Source organism: Homarus americanus, unplaced genomic scaffold (genome assembly GCF_018991925.1).
Source record: "Homarus americanus isolate GMGI-L3 unplaced genomic scaffold, GMGI_Hamer_2.0 scaffold7626, whole genome shotgun sequence".
Taxonomy (NCBI): Eukaryota; Metazoa; Arthropoda; class Malacostraca; order Decapoda; family Nephropidae; genus Homarus; species Homarus americanus.
In genome coordinates this window covers 6,248,549-6,268,051 of record NW_024718273.1, presented here as the reverse complement: position 1 = coordinate 6,268,051, position 19,503 = coordinate 6,248,549, and the positions used below count along the sequence as shown (strand labels likewise).

Sequence of the window (19,503 nt, the reverse complement as noted above, 5' to 3'; positions counted from 1 at the left end):
TCATTTATAATTTTTGCAACGACTAGAATAGAGGTCATGCAGGTGTGATGCGCCTGTGGTGTCGAACCTCAAATGAAAGAGAGAGACTGGACTGGCATTCATTATGTAGGAGCTTTTACCATTCCGACAGAAGAAGTGGCGAAGTTTGGTTAGAATGAGTTCAGCGGACCGGTTTAATGAGTGCCTTTTTACTGGGCTGTTAGTGATGAGTGATCGCAAAAGCATATAATTTGGTGGCTTTCACGAAGAAAGTATTAAAGTCAAACACTTAACACCTCTCCGGATCCCTGGGTTGATGACTTTGTTCATAAAAGTAGGAAGTTGACAAGAGAGTGAGTGGTGGAGGAGGTCTTAATATTGTCAAATTGTTGAGGTCTGTAGAGCTACAATGTGAGTATAGTCAGAGTTAAAACCCAAGCAATTTAAGCTGGGAACCCAGGTGAAGTCGCTGGGTCTTGTTGAATGACGACTTCTGAACTTTGGTGATGGAAAAACAGAGTTTTGCAGTGAATGGGCCAATTTGTTTGTCTAAGAAAAACTATGATGATAGAGTTAGAGAATTTCACTTGTAGATAAGTGTGTGTGTGTGTGTGTGTGCGTGCGTGCGTGCGTATGTGTGTGTGTGGGTGTGTGTGCGTGTGTGTGCGTGCGTGCGTGTGTGTGTAAAAAAGTAATGAAATTTTTAAGGTACATGATGTCTAGGTATAATTTTCAGTCTGTAACAGAAGAATTTACCCGGGTGTACTGTGGTGGAGAGACTCGACTCGAAAAGGCGATGGTCAGCGTGATCAGTTGGCTCTATTTTTGCATGATACTTGCTTGCCAGCCCCCCCAACCTCTCCTCAATTCCCGTTTGGTCTCAGCGCTAACTGACCTGGTACCTTGCTTGCGGGTCACCTTCAGACGCGCTCCGGTGGGTGCTTGAGACGGTGGTGTTCTGGTGGTAGTGCAGTGAAGCGTGTCGTAAGTTATCCTGAGGAATATTGCTGTGTTGGAAAACTAGTGACTTTCTTCCGTGCTTCTGTTTGCTCTATTATTTCGTATATTTTCTATGTATTAGATTATTTCAATCAGTCCCTAAAATTGGTGTATTTGACAAATTTTCCAGGTATTCAAGGTGTGCTGTCACTTTATCAACAACGGAGGTGTAAGATGACAACAGTATCGTTAAATGTCTCCTCCTAGTAGGGTATTAGATTTATGAGCGGAAATTTTAAGTTCTTAATTATTCATTCAATATTCTTATTTATTTGCAAATTATCTGTCTGTTTCCACCTCGCAATAGTGAGGTGAATACATGCCCATAGGCCTCATCGCCCGTAAGGAGCAGTGTCGATGTATCAAACTGAAAACTAGGCCTTCGTTTTACAAAAAGGCGGTATGACCAGCACTGAACTCTAATGCTTTTCACTTCTCATCTGTAAAATTAGGTGCTCATTCAACAGCTCCCCACTCGGTGGCCATCCGCGGAACTCGAATCGGAATCGTTAGATTTGGAGGCAATTGCTATAAACATTTACCTTAACTGAGAAACAAGAATGAAAGGAAACCTAGTGTTTTCTCGAGAAGCATAAACAGATAAGAAGGTAGAAGCAAGAGAGTAAATAACACTTACTTGTAACTGCAGAAACAGACTTGTCAGTGGAAGAGGAACAACCCATCACGTCTACGGCGGTGGTAATTTTTATGATTGATATCGTGATTGTCGATTGAAAGAAAGGTCTATGTTGATATTTTAAAACGCTATCAAACAGTTCTTAAAAGGTTATATATTACCAATCTATTGTAATTTCTTCCTTGATAAACTACGTGTCACAACTTGTTATGAATGCAAGATTTTTTTCCGAAATTAAACAGTATTGTGCAAAAGTGAAAGTGAGTCTCATACGCCAGATAGTCGTTAGGTCTAGGAGGATACTATACTCTAAAGACATAGCCTTTAATAGGACACAAAAGGAAAGTGTGGGCAGCAATGCACTCGACCGCCGCTTCTCTAAACATAAAATTAAGCACCCATCCACAGTTGAGTGGACGTACAGTACCCCAGCGTAAACCAGCAACCAAATCAGTTCATAAGCTGGATTACAAATGTTGAAACATAGAGGAAATGTTTTCTTGATTGTCAAGTTCACTATCATATAAATTCAGGCTTATTGATCATATAAGAATTTTGTTAGGATTGGTAAAATAAGTATGAGTATTTTTGAGGTTCTGGAAAAGGAATTAAAGTATCTATTGTTTAAATGAAACCCCAAGTATTTGAATATAAAGGTTACCCGACCTTTCAGTTTATAAAATGTAAATCTCAAATTCTTGCACGGAGTCGCTTGCTTTGACAATATAGACTACAGCAGGAATGTTGTGTAACGTGGAGAGCTGACGTTTGTTTTATTTATTACTTTTTTTTTTACTTGCAGGAATAAACGAAAGAGCTATACCATCGAAGTTTAAAATCTGCTTCGACAACTTTAGGCACCCACCACCAGTATGCCCGGCCACGTGAAGAAGAGCACGGGTCCCGACCCTGACCCCTCCGAGTTCTTGTTCATCTCCAGGGAGATGAAGATGAAAGATCAAACTAAGCCTTATGACGCCAAGAAGTCCTGCTGGGTCCCTGATCCCAAGGAGGGCTTCGTTGAAGGCCTGATCCAAGGTACCAAAGGCGATCTCGTCACCGTTATGGCTAATGGTGAGACCAAGAGCTGGAAGAAGGACCTCGTTGGACAAGTCAACCCTCCCAAGTACGAGAAATGCGAGGACATGTCTAACTTGACTTACCTTAACGATGCCTCCGTCCTGTACAACTTGAAGAGCCGTTACGTCGCCAAGCTCATCTACACCTACTCTGGTCTCTTCTGTATCGCCGTCAACCCCTACAAGCGGTACCCCATCTACACCAACCGTACAGTCAAAATCTACCAGGGTAAGAGGCGTAATGAAGTGCCTCCTCATCTCTTCGCCATATCCGATGGTGCCTACATGAACATGATGCAAGGTGAATACTTTGCTTCCAATATGTTGCTCAACACATAAAGTTGGGGAAAACGAAATAGATGAAATGCATGGCCATATAACTCACATAAGAGAGAAAGTTGATATCATTCACAATGGCGTGTAAGCAAGTTACCCTTCTATTATCAACTGATTTCTATTTTTATTTTACAGGTGGAGAAAACCAGTCTATGCTTATCACGTAAGTCAACTTGAATTTATAAATGCAAGCACAAACAATGACGTACGGTAGTTTTCATGCATGTTAAATTTAGATAACAAAGAATTTAGCATTCTTAAGTTAGTTAACTTTGAAAAACATAATATGATTTGCATGTTTTTATAGTTTATATAGTCAGTTTTAAATGTAACTTGATGCATCTTTCAATAAAACTAATAATATATTTCCTACCACAGCGGTGAGTCTGGTGCTGGTAAGACAGAGAACACCAAGAAGGTACTCTCCTACTTCGCCAACGTCGGCGCCACCACCAAGAAGAGTGGCGAAGAGAGCAAACAGGTAAAAAGCATGTAAATTTTCTTGCACAAATTGGGACCTACTGTATATTAATGGATATTGTAATACAAGATAAAACTATTTCGCAACACAGACACACACACACACACATACTGTAGTTTGCTCCGACACGGTAGTAATAAAGCAACTCTCTCACTTTCACTTCAGAACCTCGAAGACCAGATCATCCAGACCAACCCTGTACTGGAGGCCTTCGGTAACGCCAAGACCACCCGTAACGACAACTCCTCCCGCTTCGTGAGTTGAACCATCTTCTCTTCTCTATAACCATAAAGTAGAAAATATTATTGTAACTTTCTGTGAAACAAAACTCTGTATTAAATTAGTGTTCATTTAATGTGTCTAACCCAAGTTTCATGAGGTCATGCCATCCGTTCTCTACACAGGGTAAGTTCATCCGTATCCACTTCCAACAAAATGGCAAGCTGTCCGGTGCTGATATTGAGGTCTACCTGCTGGAGAAGGCTCGTGTCATCTCCCAGCAGCCCGCCGAGCGTTCCTACCATATCTTCTACGAGATGATGTCCGACCAGATTAAGGAGCTCAAGCGTAAGTATTTATTTTTTATGACTCTTGTACTTTACTTATGTGTCCCCATTTTACATCAGTGTATAGGGAGGTATTGTATTAAAAAAAAAAAAAAAAAAATATATATATATATATATATATATATATATATATATATATATATATATATATATATATATATATATATATATATTATTTCATTAACCGAATAAAGCACGCGGACTTCTACATATAATCAACACCTCACCCCACCAGGACACTAAAAGCAGTCTTGGACTGCTTTTAGTGTCCTGGTGGCCCAGAGGTAACATTCCCCGGTCACAGTCTTAAGATCGTGGGTGGGGAACTGACTTTAGTGGTCCTGGTGGCCCAGAGGTAAAGTTCCGAGGTCACAGTCTTAAGATCGTGGGTTCGAATACTGGCGGAGTGAGGTGTTGATTATGTATATATATATATATGTTCTATTATTTTACGTTTTAGTACAAATAAAAATTGTATTTCAATTTATTTTCATCGTTATTATGAAGTGGGCATTAAGCCAGAAACTTCGACATTTCCGAGTGCCTTAAGATTTATTTTTTTGGATATTTTTTAGTAATACTTAATAACTATATAAAGGTTGTCCCAGTATGGCGTGTCCTGAGAAAAACATCGCTTCAGAGATAAACGAAACAATGACAAAATAATATTTTATAAACAAAATACTATTCTTCAATGCGAAATAGCTCTAAAATGCGATACGTACCCATTAGTTTTCTTACTAAAACTCATTTGTCTTCTGAGTAACACATTACAAGTACCAAATTGGTTAGTAGGCAATAATTTCCAATTATGACTGTTTAAACTATCGTGGGCTATGGGTGTTTGTCTGTTTGTCTGTCGCTTTGTCTGTACGTAAAGTAAATCTGTTTGTGTGTGTGCGAGTGTGTGTGTGTGTGTGTGTGTGTGTGTGTGTCCACACGACAATTGCACCATTAATATTTTAGGTATTCACATTGGCGTGACATTCTTTGCTCCTCATTTAAAAGATGTTTTCTAAATTACAGCAACAATATCGCAGCAACATTACTGTCTCCTCCGCTGATGAAGCAGAGAAAACTTCTGTTAAGTGAGTTGTGCTGTTGCGTAGTGCAGCTCCTATTATGGATTGGTTTGAATATCGAAGAATTCTAAGACGATTAATCGATATTCTGTCCCCTTTGCTTTATGTCTTCAGTTTTACAACACTCGTTTAAAGTCCAAACCTGAGAGAATAATCAGCCGGACTTTGATACTTTCTACTTTATAAATCTCGGTTGGATCTTTGAATTTAGCGGTGTGACTAAGTGTTCTCTCAGTGGCCACTTCTACTTACACTGTTAAAAGCTAACACGGAAGATAGCATATGACCACTTATCACATAATATTTTTTCCCAAGAAGGAATTCCTTAGTTTCAAGAAGGGATGCATAAGAAAAATGAGTCTTAATCATAGGGATCCATTACTCACACTTTTTCCCTTCTGCAGCCTCGTGTTTACTTAGTGACGACATCTACGATTATCACTACGTGTCTCAGGGCAAGGTCACCGTCCCCTCCATTGATGACGGCGAGGACATGCAGTTCTGTCACGTGAGTGGTTTAACTAGGTGTATTATCCGGCCCAACCACCGGTGTGTGTTTCACTGAAAGTTTACAATAGTTGCAATCGATATGCAATCACTGACTTATTAATTTGACAGTGGTTATTTACATAAATATATAATTGTGTCTCCCGAAAATCACGCCACAGCTAAATGAATCAATGAAGTTCCTTCTTCGTCTTAACCGTGTGTTTGTTTAAAACAGTCTGCAAGTAATGATGCAAATTTTTCCGTCTATGGATAAAGGTGTTTGTATATAATCTCTTATCATAATATATACTCATAAGTATTTTCCATTAAGTGTCTTGCTCGTTCTTAACATGTCAGGTTCCTTAAATCAATTTTGTATCTTGAATGGTTTAATGTGTCACAATTAAAATTTTGCAGTAGCAGCTGCAGATTTATAAGCTATGAACAATAGTTCCATATTCTTTGATTAATAAAGTTTCAGCTTTATTTCTTTATCTAATTTCAGGATGCCTTCGACATTCTTGGCTTCAACCCAACTGAAATTTCGAACGTCTACAAGGTCACCGCCGCTGTCATGCACATGGGAGAGATGAAGTTCAAGCAGAGAGGTCGCGAGGAGCAGGCTGAAGCCGACGGTACTGAGGTACAGTATTCAGTATCTTACTTTCAGTTGGTTCACTGAAGTACTCATGATAATATAATGATAGTGCTAGTTATGGTATGAACCAGTCATATGCATTTGTGTTGAACATCGTGGCTGAGGATAATTTATTGTTTCCATTAGGTTGGTGACAAGGTCGCCACGTTGCTGGGCACTGATGGTGATGACCTGTACAGGAACATTACCAAGCCCAAGATCAAGGTCGGTGCCGAGTTCGTAGCCAAGGGCATGAACGTGAACCAGTGTAATTACTCCATCGGTGCCTTGGCTAAGGGTCTCTTCGATCGTGTCTTCAAGTTCCTGGTACAAAAGTGTAACGTGACTCTTGAGACTGGCCTGAAACGAGCTATGTTCATCGGTGTGCTCGATATCGCCGGCTTCGAGATCTTCGATGTAAGTTAATAAAACTATTTTGCTCCTAACACTTTATGATATTTATGAGCCATTACCATTCTTATACAAAACACTGAAAAGATGACAATTTTCTATACACATACCAATTTATAAGAGCATTAGAAACAAATGCAATATATATATATATATATATATATATATATATATATATATATATATATATATATATATATATATATATATATATATATATATATATATATGTGTGTGTGTTATTCGTATTAGAAATAGTAATAATAATAATCATAATAATAATAATATTATTATTATTATCATTATTATTATTATTATTATTATTATTGTTATTATTATTATTATTATTGTTATTATTATTATATGTAAGAATGTAATCCTATTATATAAAGTCCAACAGCACATTTCACTTGGTTCATAATTTCTAGTCGATAATTTTTTTACCTCCACCAGTACAACGGCTTCGAGCAGATCTGCATCAACTTCTGTAACGAGAAGCTGCAACAGTTCTTCAACCATCACATGTTTGTGCTGGAGCAGGAGGAATACAAGAAGGAAGGCATCAACTGGGCCTTCGTGGACTTCGGTATGGATCTGCAGGCCTGCATCGAGCTCTTCGAGAAGGTAACTTCCCACAAACTCATATACTTTTAAGTTTATATTCCAATTATGAACCATCAACTGGTACAGAAATTGAAATTATGTCAAGAAAAGTCATCTTACACATTGATAACTATTTAATTGTGAACTGTCTCAATTTATGTAACTGTTGATGGTTCATAATAGGCATATAAGCAGGTTACTTCTTAAAATATAAATTCGTCACAAGATGGCCAATAAATTTCCGGGACCTGATTTATAATTTATATTTTCGTCTTCCCTGAGAACATTTTAATATGTGTGACCATTCAACAGAAAATGGGCCTTCTCTCCATCCTTGAGGAAGAGTCCATGTTCCCCAAGGCTACTGATAAGACATTCCAGGAGAAGTTAAACGTTAACCACCTTGGCAAGTCTCCTGTGTTCATCAAGCCCAAGCCACCCAAGGCTGGTCAGCCAGAAGCTCACTTCGCCATTGTTCACTACGCTGGTACTGTCAGCTACAACCTGAGTGGCTGGCTCGAGAAGAACAAGGATCCCCTCAATGACACTGTTGTTGACCAGCTCAAGAAGTCCAGCAACGAACTTGTCGTTACGATCTTCGCTGACCATCCCGGACAGTCTGGAACCGGTGAAAGTAAAGGTGGTAAGTAACGCATCAATGTTTTTTCTGTCTTTTAGCAAAACTTCAAATTAAAACCGTAGCGTTACGTTTGGAATTCTTTTTCTCTTTTAAGTTTCCTTAGAAATATAAAATCCATATAGCTCAAATTGGTGCTCCTTACTTTTTTACGAAAATTTGCAGTTATTTTCATGTGTAACTATTGTACCATGTACAAACTAATATATCATTTCTTTCCCCACAGATTTGAGACCTGTCTTCTATCCTGATGGCTAAGATGCTCATAAACTTCACTCAGTCTTATTTTGTATCAAAGTTAATTGTTTTATTGTGCTGGAGGATAATCACATTGCAATCAGACTACACCACATACAAAAAAAAATAGTATCTATTTGCCAAAGAACTGAATTTATGATGTGAATAACAACTGGCGAATGAATGTATACAGTGGGTTGGAATATGAAATAAAGTTTCATAGAAAAATTAAAACTTTTATTACTTTTAGGTGGTCGCGGTGCTAAGTCCGGTTCATTCAAAACCGTGTCATCTGGATACAGGGTAAGGAAATTTGTTTTGCTTTCTCATAAATTTGCCTTCGGGAAAAACGTATATTAGCTCACATTCTCTTTACAATATACGTGCAGAATAATAATGTATTTATCTTATTTTCTTATCCTTGGCAGCAGGCCTCTTAGCGTTTTCAATTATTCTTTTACTTTACCCTAAAAGTACACACACTTCGTAGAATATGAATACTGTACAACACACTGTTTGGTGGTATTTCAATTATTGCTCTGGGTCACCTTTACTAAAACTGTTTACTGAAAACAATCTCGGAATTAACACTGAAATTGAGGTACGTAGTGCCAGTATACATGTATGTCAGTATATTTCATAGTTGTGTATATTTATTTAAACCTCGTCCTTGATGCCTTCTCACACAGGACCAGTTGAACAACCTGATGAGGACCCTCAACTCTACTCACCCTCACTTCATCCGTTGTATCGTCCCCAACGAGACCAAGTCTCCCGGTAAGTTGAAAATGGTGAAAATGAAGTGTCTTTTATGTCCAATTCCCTCATTAGTTGTGCTCAACATTTGATGTTATGGAACAGTATAAATATAGCAACGCAACACGACTCCAAAATTGAATAAATACTGAAACCCTCAGCAGCCGAAGATAATTTGAACTTGTTTACAACTATGCGCATTTTCTGCCCTCCTTCAGGTGTGACTGACGCCGCCCTGATCATGCACCAACTGACTTGTAACGGTGTACTTGAGGGTATCCGTATCTGCCGTAAGGGCTTCCCCAACAGGATGATGTACCCTGACTTCAAGCACCGGTGAGTTGGGGTTCATATAAACTTATTTAATATAATAGAACGTGGCTAACAATAAAACGGATGCAAAACAATACGTCAAGAAATACTAAATTACGTAGATGATAGATACTTATAAATTCCATTGTTATATCAAATACATCGCTTCCTTACTACTCATAAGGATCTCTAGTGTTGGGTATCCTGAACCTCTTTACGTTACACAACTCTGTACATTCTTCCATTCTGATACCTTTCTCACCCGCATATACTTTGACTTTGTGAAGTGCCTTTGCAGTGTTACTGTTAATTACACTTCTTTCCACAAGTCTTTTTTTTTTAAAGAATGTATGGCTCCTTATTAAATAAAATGATACAGATTTTACTCACATTATATTGTACTTCTTTTTCCTGTAAAAATATGTGTCCCATTATCTATGCGATATTAATAATTTATTGTCAGTTTAGTCCAATCATTTATATTCAATCAATCAATAAAAGTACCTTCCTCATATCTAAAAGTTCAGGCATATTAATTAATATTAAATCTTATGTGTTGTATACGCTTCAAATGTTGGTTGTACGACGCCAATCTTCTCACAGCTACGCTATCCTGGCATCGAGGGAGATGATTGAAGCCAAGGACGACAAGAAGGCCGCCAAGGCTTGTTTCGTAAAGGCTGGCCTGGATGAGGAGCTGTACCGCTGCGGCAACACTAAAGTAATTATAATTAGTCTTTTCTTTCTTTGGCTTTGTTTTGGTAATATCCATTTGGTGATATTTAAAGATCCATATTTCGGAGTATATTATAAGTCAAAACTAACTTCGGAGGAAGAAATACATGTTTTATATATGTCAGTCTGAAATTGCCAAAGGAATTTCTATTGCCTAATTTGAAAACCCAGGTAAATCTAGTCGCAAGTCAGTGTACGCGGCTTGTTATGACTTGCAAGTAAACATGATTGACTTTCATCAGGTATTCTTCCGCGCTGGTGTCTTGGGCACTCTAGAGGAGATCCGTGACGAACGTGTGTCATCACTCATTTCCTGGCTGCAGTCATGGATTCGTGGCTGGAAGAGCCGAAAGTATTATAAGAAACTTCAGGATCAGCGTATTGCTCTCATTGTTGTCCAGCGCAGTCTGAGAAGGTATAAGGTGATGCACGCCTGGCTCTGGTACGGCCTCTGGAATGCAATCAAACCCCGTCTCAATGTTACACGCATCGATGACGAGCTTCGTAACCTTGAGCAGACGGCCGAGAAAGCTGAGAAGCAGTTCGCAAAGGAGGTTATATTGCGTAAGGAACTCGAGATTACCAATGCTGCTCTTCAAGAGGAAAGGAACAGTCTCTTGATTGCTCTTGATTCCACCAAAGGAGGATTGTCCGAATTTCACGAAAAGCAAGCCAAACTTCAGGGCCAGAAAGCTGAAATTCAATCACAACTCGCTGTAAGTTAGCCAAAAGAGGGAGTGGACCAAATATTTTACTTTTCGCTGTTAACACTTCTGATTCACTTAATTATATAAAGACCTTTAGTATGAATAAGTCAATATGAATAAGTCAACAGAAATTATCTTTCAGTGATATATATATATATATATATATATATATATATATATATATATATATATATATATATATATATATATATATATATATATATATATATATATATATATATATATATATATATATATATATACTTTTTTCTCAAACAGGAAGCGACCGAACGTCTTCGTAAAGAGGAAGAAGCCCGCAATTCCCTGGTCCAAGGCAAGAAGAAGAGTGAACAGGAGATTAACAATATGAGAAAGGATTTCGAGGATCTTGAAACAGGCATTCAGAAGCTTGAGCAAGACAAATCCGCAAAGGATCAGCAGATTCACACCCTAAATGAAGAGATAGCCCAACAAGAAGAACTTCTTAATAAGATTAATAAAGAAAAGAAGCACCTTCAGGAGTGTAACCAGAAGACCGCCGAGGATCTTCAGAGCATCGAAGACAAATGCAATCATTTCAGCAAAGTAAAATCAAAGCTTGAGTCCGGTCTTGACGAGCTTGAAGACTCACTCGAACGCGAGAAGAAGTTACGTAATGAGGTTGAGAAAGCCAAGAGGAAAGTTGAAGGTGACCTTAAATTGACACAAGAAGCTGTTTCTGACCTCGAGCGCAACCAGAGAGAGTTAGAGAACACTCTTCAACGTAAAGATAAAGAGATTTCTTCACTTGCCAATAAGGTTGATGAAGAACAAGGTATGGCAATTAAAACACAGAGGCAGATCAAGGAACTACAGGCCCGCATTGATGAGCTAGACCAAGAAGTTGAACAAGAGCGTTCTAATCGTGCCAAGGCTGAGAAGGCTAAAACGAACCTCGCCCGCGAACTAGGAGAACTGGGAGATCGTCTGGATGAGGCTGGTGGAGCCACAGCCGCCCAGATCGAGCTAAACAAAAAGCGTGAATCTGAGCTGGCCAAACTTCGCCGTGACCTCGAGGAGACCAACATACAACACGAGTCTGCTCTTAATCTTCTCCGCAAGAAACATAATGACGCCATCAATGAACTGTCCGAGCAGGTCGACTATCTCAATAAGATGAAAGCCAGGTATGATTATATATATATATATATATATATATATATATATATATATATATATATATATATATATATATATATATATATATATATATATATATATATATATATATATATATATATATATATATATTTGTTGACTGGATTCATTATGGTGATAAGGAAATGTATAATGAAGCAGGAGTTTCATTCTGTCTTTCTCAGACAGAATGATACCAAACAATGTTGTTATAATGTTTTTACTGTGCTTCACTAACGAAGGTCTTTAAGCGTGTAACAAGGTTAGTAATTACACTAGTCAAACAACATTAAAAAATAATGAGTGATAGAACTCTCTAGGTTTACAAAATTGTAGTACAGTAGTAGAGAAGAGAGCTATAGGCTCTGAAGAATGCAGGAGGTGTAGGAGGAAGGTAAAGTCAGAAAGTGGGAAATAAAGTGGGAGATTGAAGGCAGGTGGGCTTTACACCTTACGGTTTACAAAATAATCACAGACAGAAATTTATATACCCCTTCACGGGTGATCTCGCTGTTTGCCCGCAAATACGTCCTCCTCATTTGCCGTTTACTCTCACTGTCTCCGTCCTCATGCAATAGATACAAGTAATAGAAGCTCCAAAAAGTTGTAATAGAAGCTCCAAAAAGTTGTTGGTAGCGAAAGTCAGAACGGGGAAGAAGACAGAGGAAGAAGCAGGGGGGTAAGGAAGGGAATTGTAGTGGGAGAGATAGAGCCGCGGCTTGATAGATACATGTAATAGAAGCTCCAACAACTTGAGCGGTACCGCTCTTGTCTCGCAAGCGAAATGTCACGAGTTCGATTCCCGGGCCGGCGGAAAGTTGTTTGGACACTCTTCCTGGCCCCCTTGGTCCCTGTTCACCCAGCAGTAAGTAGGTACCTGTTGTAAATAAAAAAAGTTGCGATTTCGTATCCAGGGAAAGTTGTTGGAGCTTCTATTACTTGTATCTAACACAATCTGGAGGAGTGGTGACCCGAGGATCACACACCTAACATAGACAAAAACCAAATTCGTGCGCTTTGCGCTAACCAAATAAACGCAGTCGTGTAAAGCCACGGCACTATCTCTCCCACTACAATTCCCTTCCTTACCCCCCTGTTTCTTCCTCTATTATCTTCCCTGCTCTGACTTTCGCTACCAACAACTTTTGGAGCTTTTATTACTTGTATCAACTTTCCCTGAATACAAATTCGCAACTTTTCGATTTACAACAGGTCCCTACATACTGCTAGGTGAACAGGGACCAAGGGTGCCAGGAAGAGTGTCCAAAAAACTTTCCGCCGACCCGGGAATGGAACTAGTGACATCTCGCTTGCCAGTCAAGAGCGTCCGTCCTCCAATTCCAAGTTTAGAAGCTCCAAAGTTGTTGGAAGCGAAAGGCAGAGCGGGGAAGATGACAGAGGAAGGAGCAGGAGGTTAGGAAGAGAATTTTAGTGGGAGAGATAGAGCAGTGGCTTTACACGACTGCGTTTATTTGGTAAGCGCATAGCGCACGTATTTGGTTTTGTCTGTGTTAGGTGTGTGATCCTCGGGTCACCACTCCTCCGGATTGTGTTAGTTCCAAGTTTAGAAGCTCCAACAACTTTCCCTGAATACGAATTCGCAACCTTTCGATTTACAACAGGTACCTACTTACTGCTAGGTGAACAGGGACCAAGGGGGCTAGGAAGAGTGTCTAAACAACTTCCGCTTGCCCGGGAATCGAACCCGTAACATCTTGCTTGCGAGGCAAGAGCGGTACCCCTTCTACCACAGGCGCCCCTTTCCGCCCTCTTCGCAACGCTTGATTATATATCAGTATCCCGGCGACATGGCCAGGCTCGACTCAAGGGAGCAAAACACAAAACAAAGATAAAACACCAAAGGAAAGATGAAACGATCTGGTTGGATCCAGTTTCTTTCTACTCCTACTGTATTTCAGTTTCACCACTTTTTCTTCAACCCCTAATAATCTTCTTTCACCTCATAACTCATGACTCCAAAGCCAAGGCCAGGCTCAGAAAGACTTCCTTGTGGTTTGATGTTTTATTTTGTGTTTTCGTCGTGATATAAGCTGCCTCGATCGTCTTTTTTCATATCCTCTATGCAGTGTTTCCGCCTTCTACCATTTTAACAGGTGGCCATGACTTTCATAGTGAAGCACTAACGAGTTTGATGTACGATGGTTTCTAATGTCATTTTTATGCACATTAATTCTCGCCCCCAACACCCCTTGAGGTTTCCCCATAGTAAGCAACGACACAAGCACTTCATGGAATCTTATATATGGCACTTTTTTTCCTTATCATTATTATTGTTTTTATTATTATTATTATTATTATTATTATTATTATTATTATTATTAGTAGTAGTAGTAGTAGTAGTAGTAGTAGTAGTAGTAGTAGTAGTAGTTTTTTTTTATTGTTATTTTCAGATCTCTTGTTCACCACGTCCTTAATTTTCGTGCCCAACGCGTAATCTATTATCATTCCCGCCCTCATTAAAACCTGCCAACACTCCAAACACGCTTTGACCGCGGCACCGTGATGAATTCACTTTTCTTTTTATCTGTGAATCTTTATTTCCCAGCTATCTTCTTAGTTTTAATCCCGGGCAAACGGCAAGATGACCCACTAAGAGGGTATATAAGGGACTGTCTGTAGTATCATTCTCTCATTCTCTCTGAAGAAGACATTACGCCGAAACGTAAGAGAATAAGACTCCTGCTTCATTCGTGAATTACACGAAAGCGCTTGGGAACTTCGTGTTTTCTTTTTCCTTGTGGTTATCAGCATATACCTGGATCACGCGCACCTACAGTGATTTATATATATATATATATATATATATATATATATATATATATATATATATATATATATATATATATATATATAGAGAGAGAGAGAGAGAGAGAGAGAGAGAGAGAGAGAGAGAGAGATGTGTTTTTTGTGTATGTATTTGTTCTTTTTGCGATCTCCAGCTACAGTTTTAAAGAAAGAGAGCTGTTTGACAGGGGGATGCACATGCATCCCTGAAGTATCAGAAACGTAAAATGCCCCCATAAAAAAAAAATCTAGTTTGAGGGGTTAGGTGCAATTAAGCTAATAAAGTGCAGGTGATTGTGTTGTGGATGTAGTGTAGATGAGTGTAGACGAGACCAGTGTGTTTGTGTGTGTGTGTGTGTGTGTTATTTCTTGGTGCACTTATTAAAAAAATATTAATTGAATTTATATCGATAAATTCAATTAATTTGGGGGGATAAAATTAATTTTTTCAGGACTGAGAAGGATAAGGAGTCTATTAAACGCGATGCTGATGATGCAAAGGCAGCAATGGACAGCCTGTCCCGAGATAAGGTAAGCTCTACAGGTCTTGTTGAAGGAAGGTTTAACTTGCTCAGTATTTTTTATATGGAACTACAGCAAAGATTAATGTTTATAATAAATATCTTTTCTATTTTGTAAGGTAATCCTAATGTATTTTTTGCCTCTACTGAAAGAAGCTTTTAGGCTGTGTATAAATTTATCTAAAAGTTTTAATAAAATATCTATGAAATCAATTTGCCCGAAATCCACAACAAACACGAAACTTGTGGGATAATATATTACATTAATTAAAATGGTCAGGAAATATTATTAGCATCAATATGAATCAGAAGTTAATAATTACATTTTTTTCGTCCAGGCTGCTGCTGAAAAGACGAACAAGCAACTTCATCAACAGTTCAATGACCTTAACAGCCGAATTGACGAAGCCAACCGGACACTGAATGACTTTGATGCTACGAAGAAGAAGCTTGCTGTTGAAAATGCTGATCTGCTTCGCCAAGTTGAGGAGGCTGAAAACCAAATTAACAATCTGTCTAAGCTGAAGCTATCTCTTACGAACCAGCTTGAGGACGCCAAGAAATTCGCAGACGAAGAGGGCAGGGTAAGTTTCTCTATATATGCTTAAAGAAAACTTTTTGAACCTCAGTTAAAGAATTAATCTGCCTCAATACGAAGATATGTAACAGACAGTATACTTTAATCTTGAACTTTTTTTTTCTCAGGAGCGTGCAACCATTCTCGGAAAATACCGCAACTTGGAGCGTGACATTGATGCACTTCGCGAACAGCTTGATGAAGAAGCTGAGGGTAAAGCTGATGTCCAGCGCCAACTGTCCAAAGCCAACGCAGAAGCCCAGATGTGGCGAGCAAAATATGAATCTGAGGGGATTGCCCGGGCTGAGGAGATTGAGGTTGCTCGTGCGAAACTTGCTGGTCGCCTAGATGAAGCAGAACTACAAATTGAGCAACTCAATGTCAGGAACTTGAGCCTTGAGAAGAATAAACAACGCCTTAGTTCCGAACTTGAAGATATGCACGGTACCGTTGAACGTGCACAAGCTCTTGCCATTGCTGCAGAAAAGAAACAGAAGAACTTCGACAGGATCATTTCTGAATGGAAGTTGAAGGTTGACGACCTTGCTGCCGAGCTTGATTCTTCTCAGAAAGAGTGTCGTAACTATTCATCTGAACTCTTCCGCTTTAAATCAGCCCATGAAGAAAACATCGAAATACTTGACTCTGTCCGCCGCGAGAACAAGAATCTTGGTGATGAAATCAAAGACTTGATGGATCAAATTGGCGAAGGTGGTCGATCCTACCACGAACTAGAGAAGAACAACAAGCGTCTTGAAATCGAAAAAGAAGAGCTTCAGGCTGCTCTTGAAGAAGCTGAGGCTGCTCTTGAACAGGAAGAGAACAAGGTGCTTCGTAGTCAGCTCGAACTCAGCCAGGTCAGACAAGAGGTTGACAGGCGCATTCAGGAGAAGGAGGAAGAATTCGACAACACAAGGTAAGTAATGTACTTCTCAACATTTTATCGATGCCTGCAATTTAATGGAAATTTGCACTTCACTTCATTTTTTTATATACTATATTATAAACAAACCAACTACTTTTCAGAAAATGCCACATGCGTGCTATCGAATCCATCCAAGCTTCTCTTGAAGCTGAAGCCAAGGGCAAGGCTGAAGCTCTTCGCCAAAAGAAGAAGCTGGAGTCTGATATCAACGAACTCGAGATAGCCCTCGATCATTCCAACAAGGCTAACTCTGACCTTCAAAAACATATCAAGAAGCTTCAGAGCGACGTTAAAGACGCAGAATTACGTGCTGAAGAAGAACAACGTATGGCCTCAGAGTACCGAGAACAATATGGCATTGCTGAACGCCGAGCAAACGCTATAAATGGCGAATTGGAAGAATCCCGCACTCTGCTCGAACAGTCTGACCGTGGTCGTCGTCATGCAGAGTCGGAACTTCATGAGGTTAATGACCAAGTGGGCAACTTCACTGTCCAAAACAATGCTCTTGCCATTTCCAAGAGGAAGCTGGAGGCTGAAATGACTACACTTCAGGTAAGTAAAACTTTGGCAAAAGTTTTTAACATTCATTTTTCCGCTACAAAATTGAAGAAATGATAAGGATTAAGATAAGATAGGGTTGATCAGCGTCCAGTATATTTTCTCAAACAAAACAACTGGAATGCAATTGAATGACTGACTAAAACATGTAAGTGTTCGTGTACAAGGAAGATCTTCCCATTGATTTCATAGTATCAATATTTGCCTCATTACCTGAAAATCAGTGCATTAGGATGTCCCATTTCAGAACAATTAGTGCAATAAACCATGTGTCTGAAGTTTGATTAAACATTTCAAATAGAATGGAGACAAAAATAGACACTAATTTATCAGAAGTTCAGCGCAGAATTAGAAAGAGGATTACGAGATTTAAAAAAAAATGTTGACTATCTCTTAATGGGTTTAATAGAATTATTTGGTAAAGTAAAACTTAGAGAACTTATAGGTTGGAGATACTAGAATTTTCGAAATTCTTTACTAGCAACAGAAAGTTGCAGTGCTAGTAAGTATGACAATATAAATTATTGCTTGATTTAGGATTATATAGGGATTTGAACGAGGCTACGTGCTTAACGTATCTCCACCATTGCGTAATATTCGTAATTTTTTGTGAGAGAATTTATAAGTAGCGATGAAAGCACATACAGTAAGTACTGCAATATTACCCTTATTGCAGATAACGAAGACACAATACGAAAATAGGTGGTCATACGGAAATAATAATTCTTAAAAAAAAAATCATAAAATAAGAATTGTATGAGCCATTAGGGGACTTTAACAGGTGGACTATTTCGTGTATGTAGGAAGTGACATAAGCTGAGATGGTAGACGTGAAAGATAAATTAAAAATAAAAATTGATATAGTAGGTATATCATACACTAACCTCAAAGAGCTTTCAAAAGGGGGCCATCATTTTTTTTTTTTTTTGAGAAAAAAGACAGTTACATGCAAATATGGTCACTAACATGAACACTTACTGGAGATGCCAGAAGGTGAGATGCCTTGGAAATGTAGTGCTACAGGAGAAAACTAGATATAAGTTTTGCTCAAAAATAAAAGAAAATGAAAAAGTATCAAATTTGCCTAGGGAAATGAGAGAAATTGGGGAAATTTATAGAATAAGAAAACGAGATGGATTGGCCATATAGTTAGGGAATAGGGGATAAAGACTGAATTTCATTAGTTAAAACTAAGAGAAGTAGGACCCGAGAGGTATATAAAATTTGGGAGGGCTGATTAAGCCATCCAGAAAATGTATGGAGTAGACGCGCATGATTGCCAACCATCAGACATGAGGATGGCGCTATTTGAAATTGATATCATCCATATACCTTCTTTACCCATTTTAGGCTGATCTGGACGAGATGCTGAACGAATCAAGGAACTCTGAGGACAAGGCTAAGAAGGCCATGGTTGACGCCGCCCGCCTGGCTGATGAACTCCGCGCTGAGCAGGAACACGCCCAGACCCAGGAGAAGATGCGCAAGAGTCTGGAAATTACTCTTAAAGAACTCCAAGTTCGCCTTGAGGAAAGCGAGAGCAACGCCGCGAAGACCGGTAAGAAGGCTTTGAGCAAGCTGGATAGCCGCATTCGTGAACTTGAAGGTCAACTGGACGATGAATCTCGGCGTCACGCTGATGCTCAGAAGAACCTGAGGAAGTGTGAGAGGCGCATCAAGGAGCTCACCTTCCAGGCTGATGAGGACAAGAAGAACCAAGATAAAATGCGTGATCTTGTTGAGAAGCTGCAGCAGAAGATCAAGACCTACAAGCGCCAGATCGAGGAGGCCGAGGAGATCGCCGCCTTGAACTTGGCCAAGTTCCGCAAGTCTCAGCAGGAGTTGGAGGAAATCGAGGGGCACACTACTGTAATATATTCCTAGATTCATGGGCTATAAGGTTAATATCCATAATGAATTCCTGCAATCTTTACAATTTTCAGAAGAACAATATACAATCCTGTCGTAATTATGGCATTGTTATGTTCTTATATTTTTCACTAAAATATGAAGATTACTGTAACACTTACAAGATATGATATGTCAATATAACATGACTAAAAAAAAGATAATAAGAAAGCCCATAATTTAACTTTTAACTTCTTTTTTTTTTTGCAGTTTACATCTATTCGTTGAAAAATCTAAATTAAAAGAGAAATAAAAACTATATAAAATATTTATCTTGTTTTAATTTAATAAAATGAACCTTCGTTTATAAAAACTTATACTGTACTGTACATTCCCGACTGCTTTGA

General features: G+C 38.9%; 1 protein-coding gene across 2 annotated transcripts; it reads left to right on the top strand.

Annotated features, from left to right (window-relative positions):
- Positions 1-864: 864 nt before the first annotated feature.
- On the top strand, positions 865-19,413 carry LOC121859402 (myosin heavy chain, muscle-like). Of its 2 annotated transcripts, XM_042356188.1 has the most exons (22): positions 865-963; positions 2,418-2,995; positions 3,166-3,193; positions 3,409-3,511; positions 3,677-3,766; positions 3,916-4,078; positions 5,564-5,667; positions 6,154-6,291; positions 6,433-6,702; positions 7,150-7,320; positions 7,612-7,939; positions 8,424-8,476; positions 8,863-8,950; positions 9,148-9,265; positions 9,845-9,962; positions 10,219-10,692; positions 10,963-11,849; positions 15,117-15,195; positions 15,524-15,769; positions 15,891-16,678; positions 16,789-17,242; positions 18,599-19,413. In XM_042356188.1, exons 2-22 carry the CDS (start codon positions 2,488-2,490, stop codon positions 19,130-19,132), a joined length of 5,742 nt encoding a protein of 1,913 aa, XP_042212122.1. In that variant the 5' UTR covers positions 865-963; positions 2,418-2,487; the 3' UTR covers positions 19,133-19,413. The 2 variants fall into 2 exon arrangements, with proteins under 2 accessions (XP_042212122.1, XP_042212123.1); XM_042356189.1 differs by lacking the exons at positions 865-963; positions 2,418-2,995; positions 3,166-3,193; positions 3,409-3,511; positions 3,677-3,766 and adding an exon at positions 5,104-5,165 and having other exon boundaries at positions 3,968-4,078.
- Positions 19,414-19,503: the final 90 nt, after the last annotated feature.

What these genes read in the sequence shown, in the direction of transcription:
- LOC121859402 (XM_042356188.1), top strand. Translation starts at nt 2,488, where the DNA reads ATGCCCGGCCACGTGAAGAAGAGCACGGGTCCCGACCCTGACCCCTCC. An exon ending in TACCCTGACTTCAAGCACCG is followed by an intron (nt 9,266 to 9,844) that starts GTGAGTTGGGGT and finishes ATCTTCTCACAG; the next exon opens with CTACGCTATCCTGGCATCGA. An exon ending in TCGCAGACGAAGAGGGCAGG is followed by an intron (nt 15,770 to 15,890) that starts GTAAGTTTCTCT and finishes TTTTTTTCTCAG; the next exon opens with GAGCGTGCAACCATTCTCGG.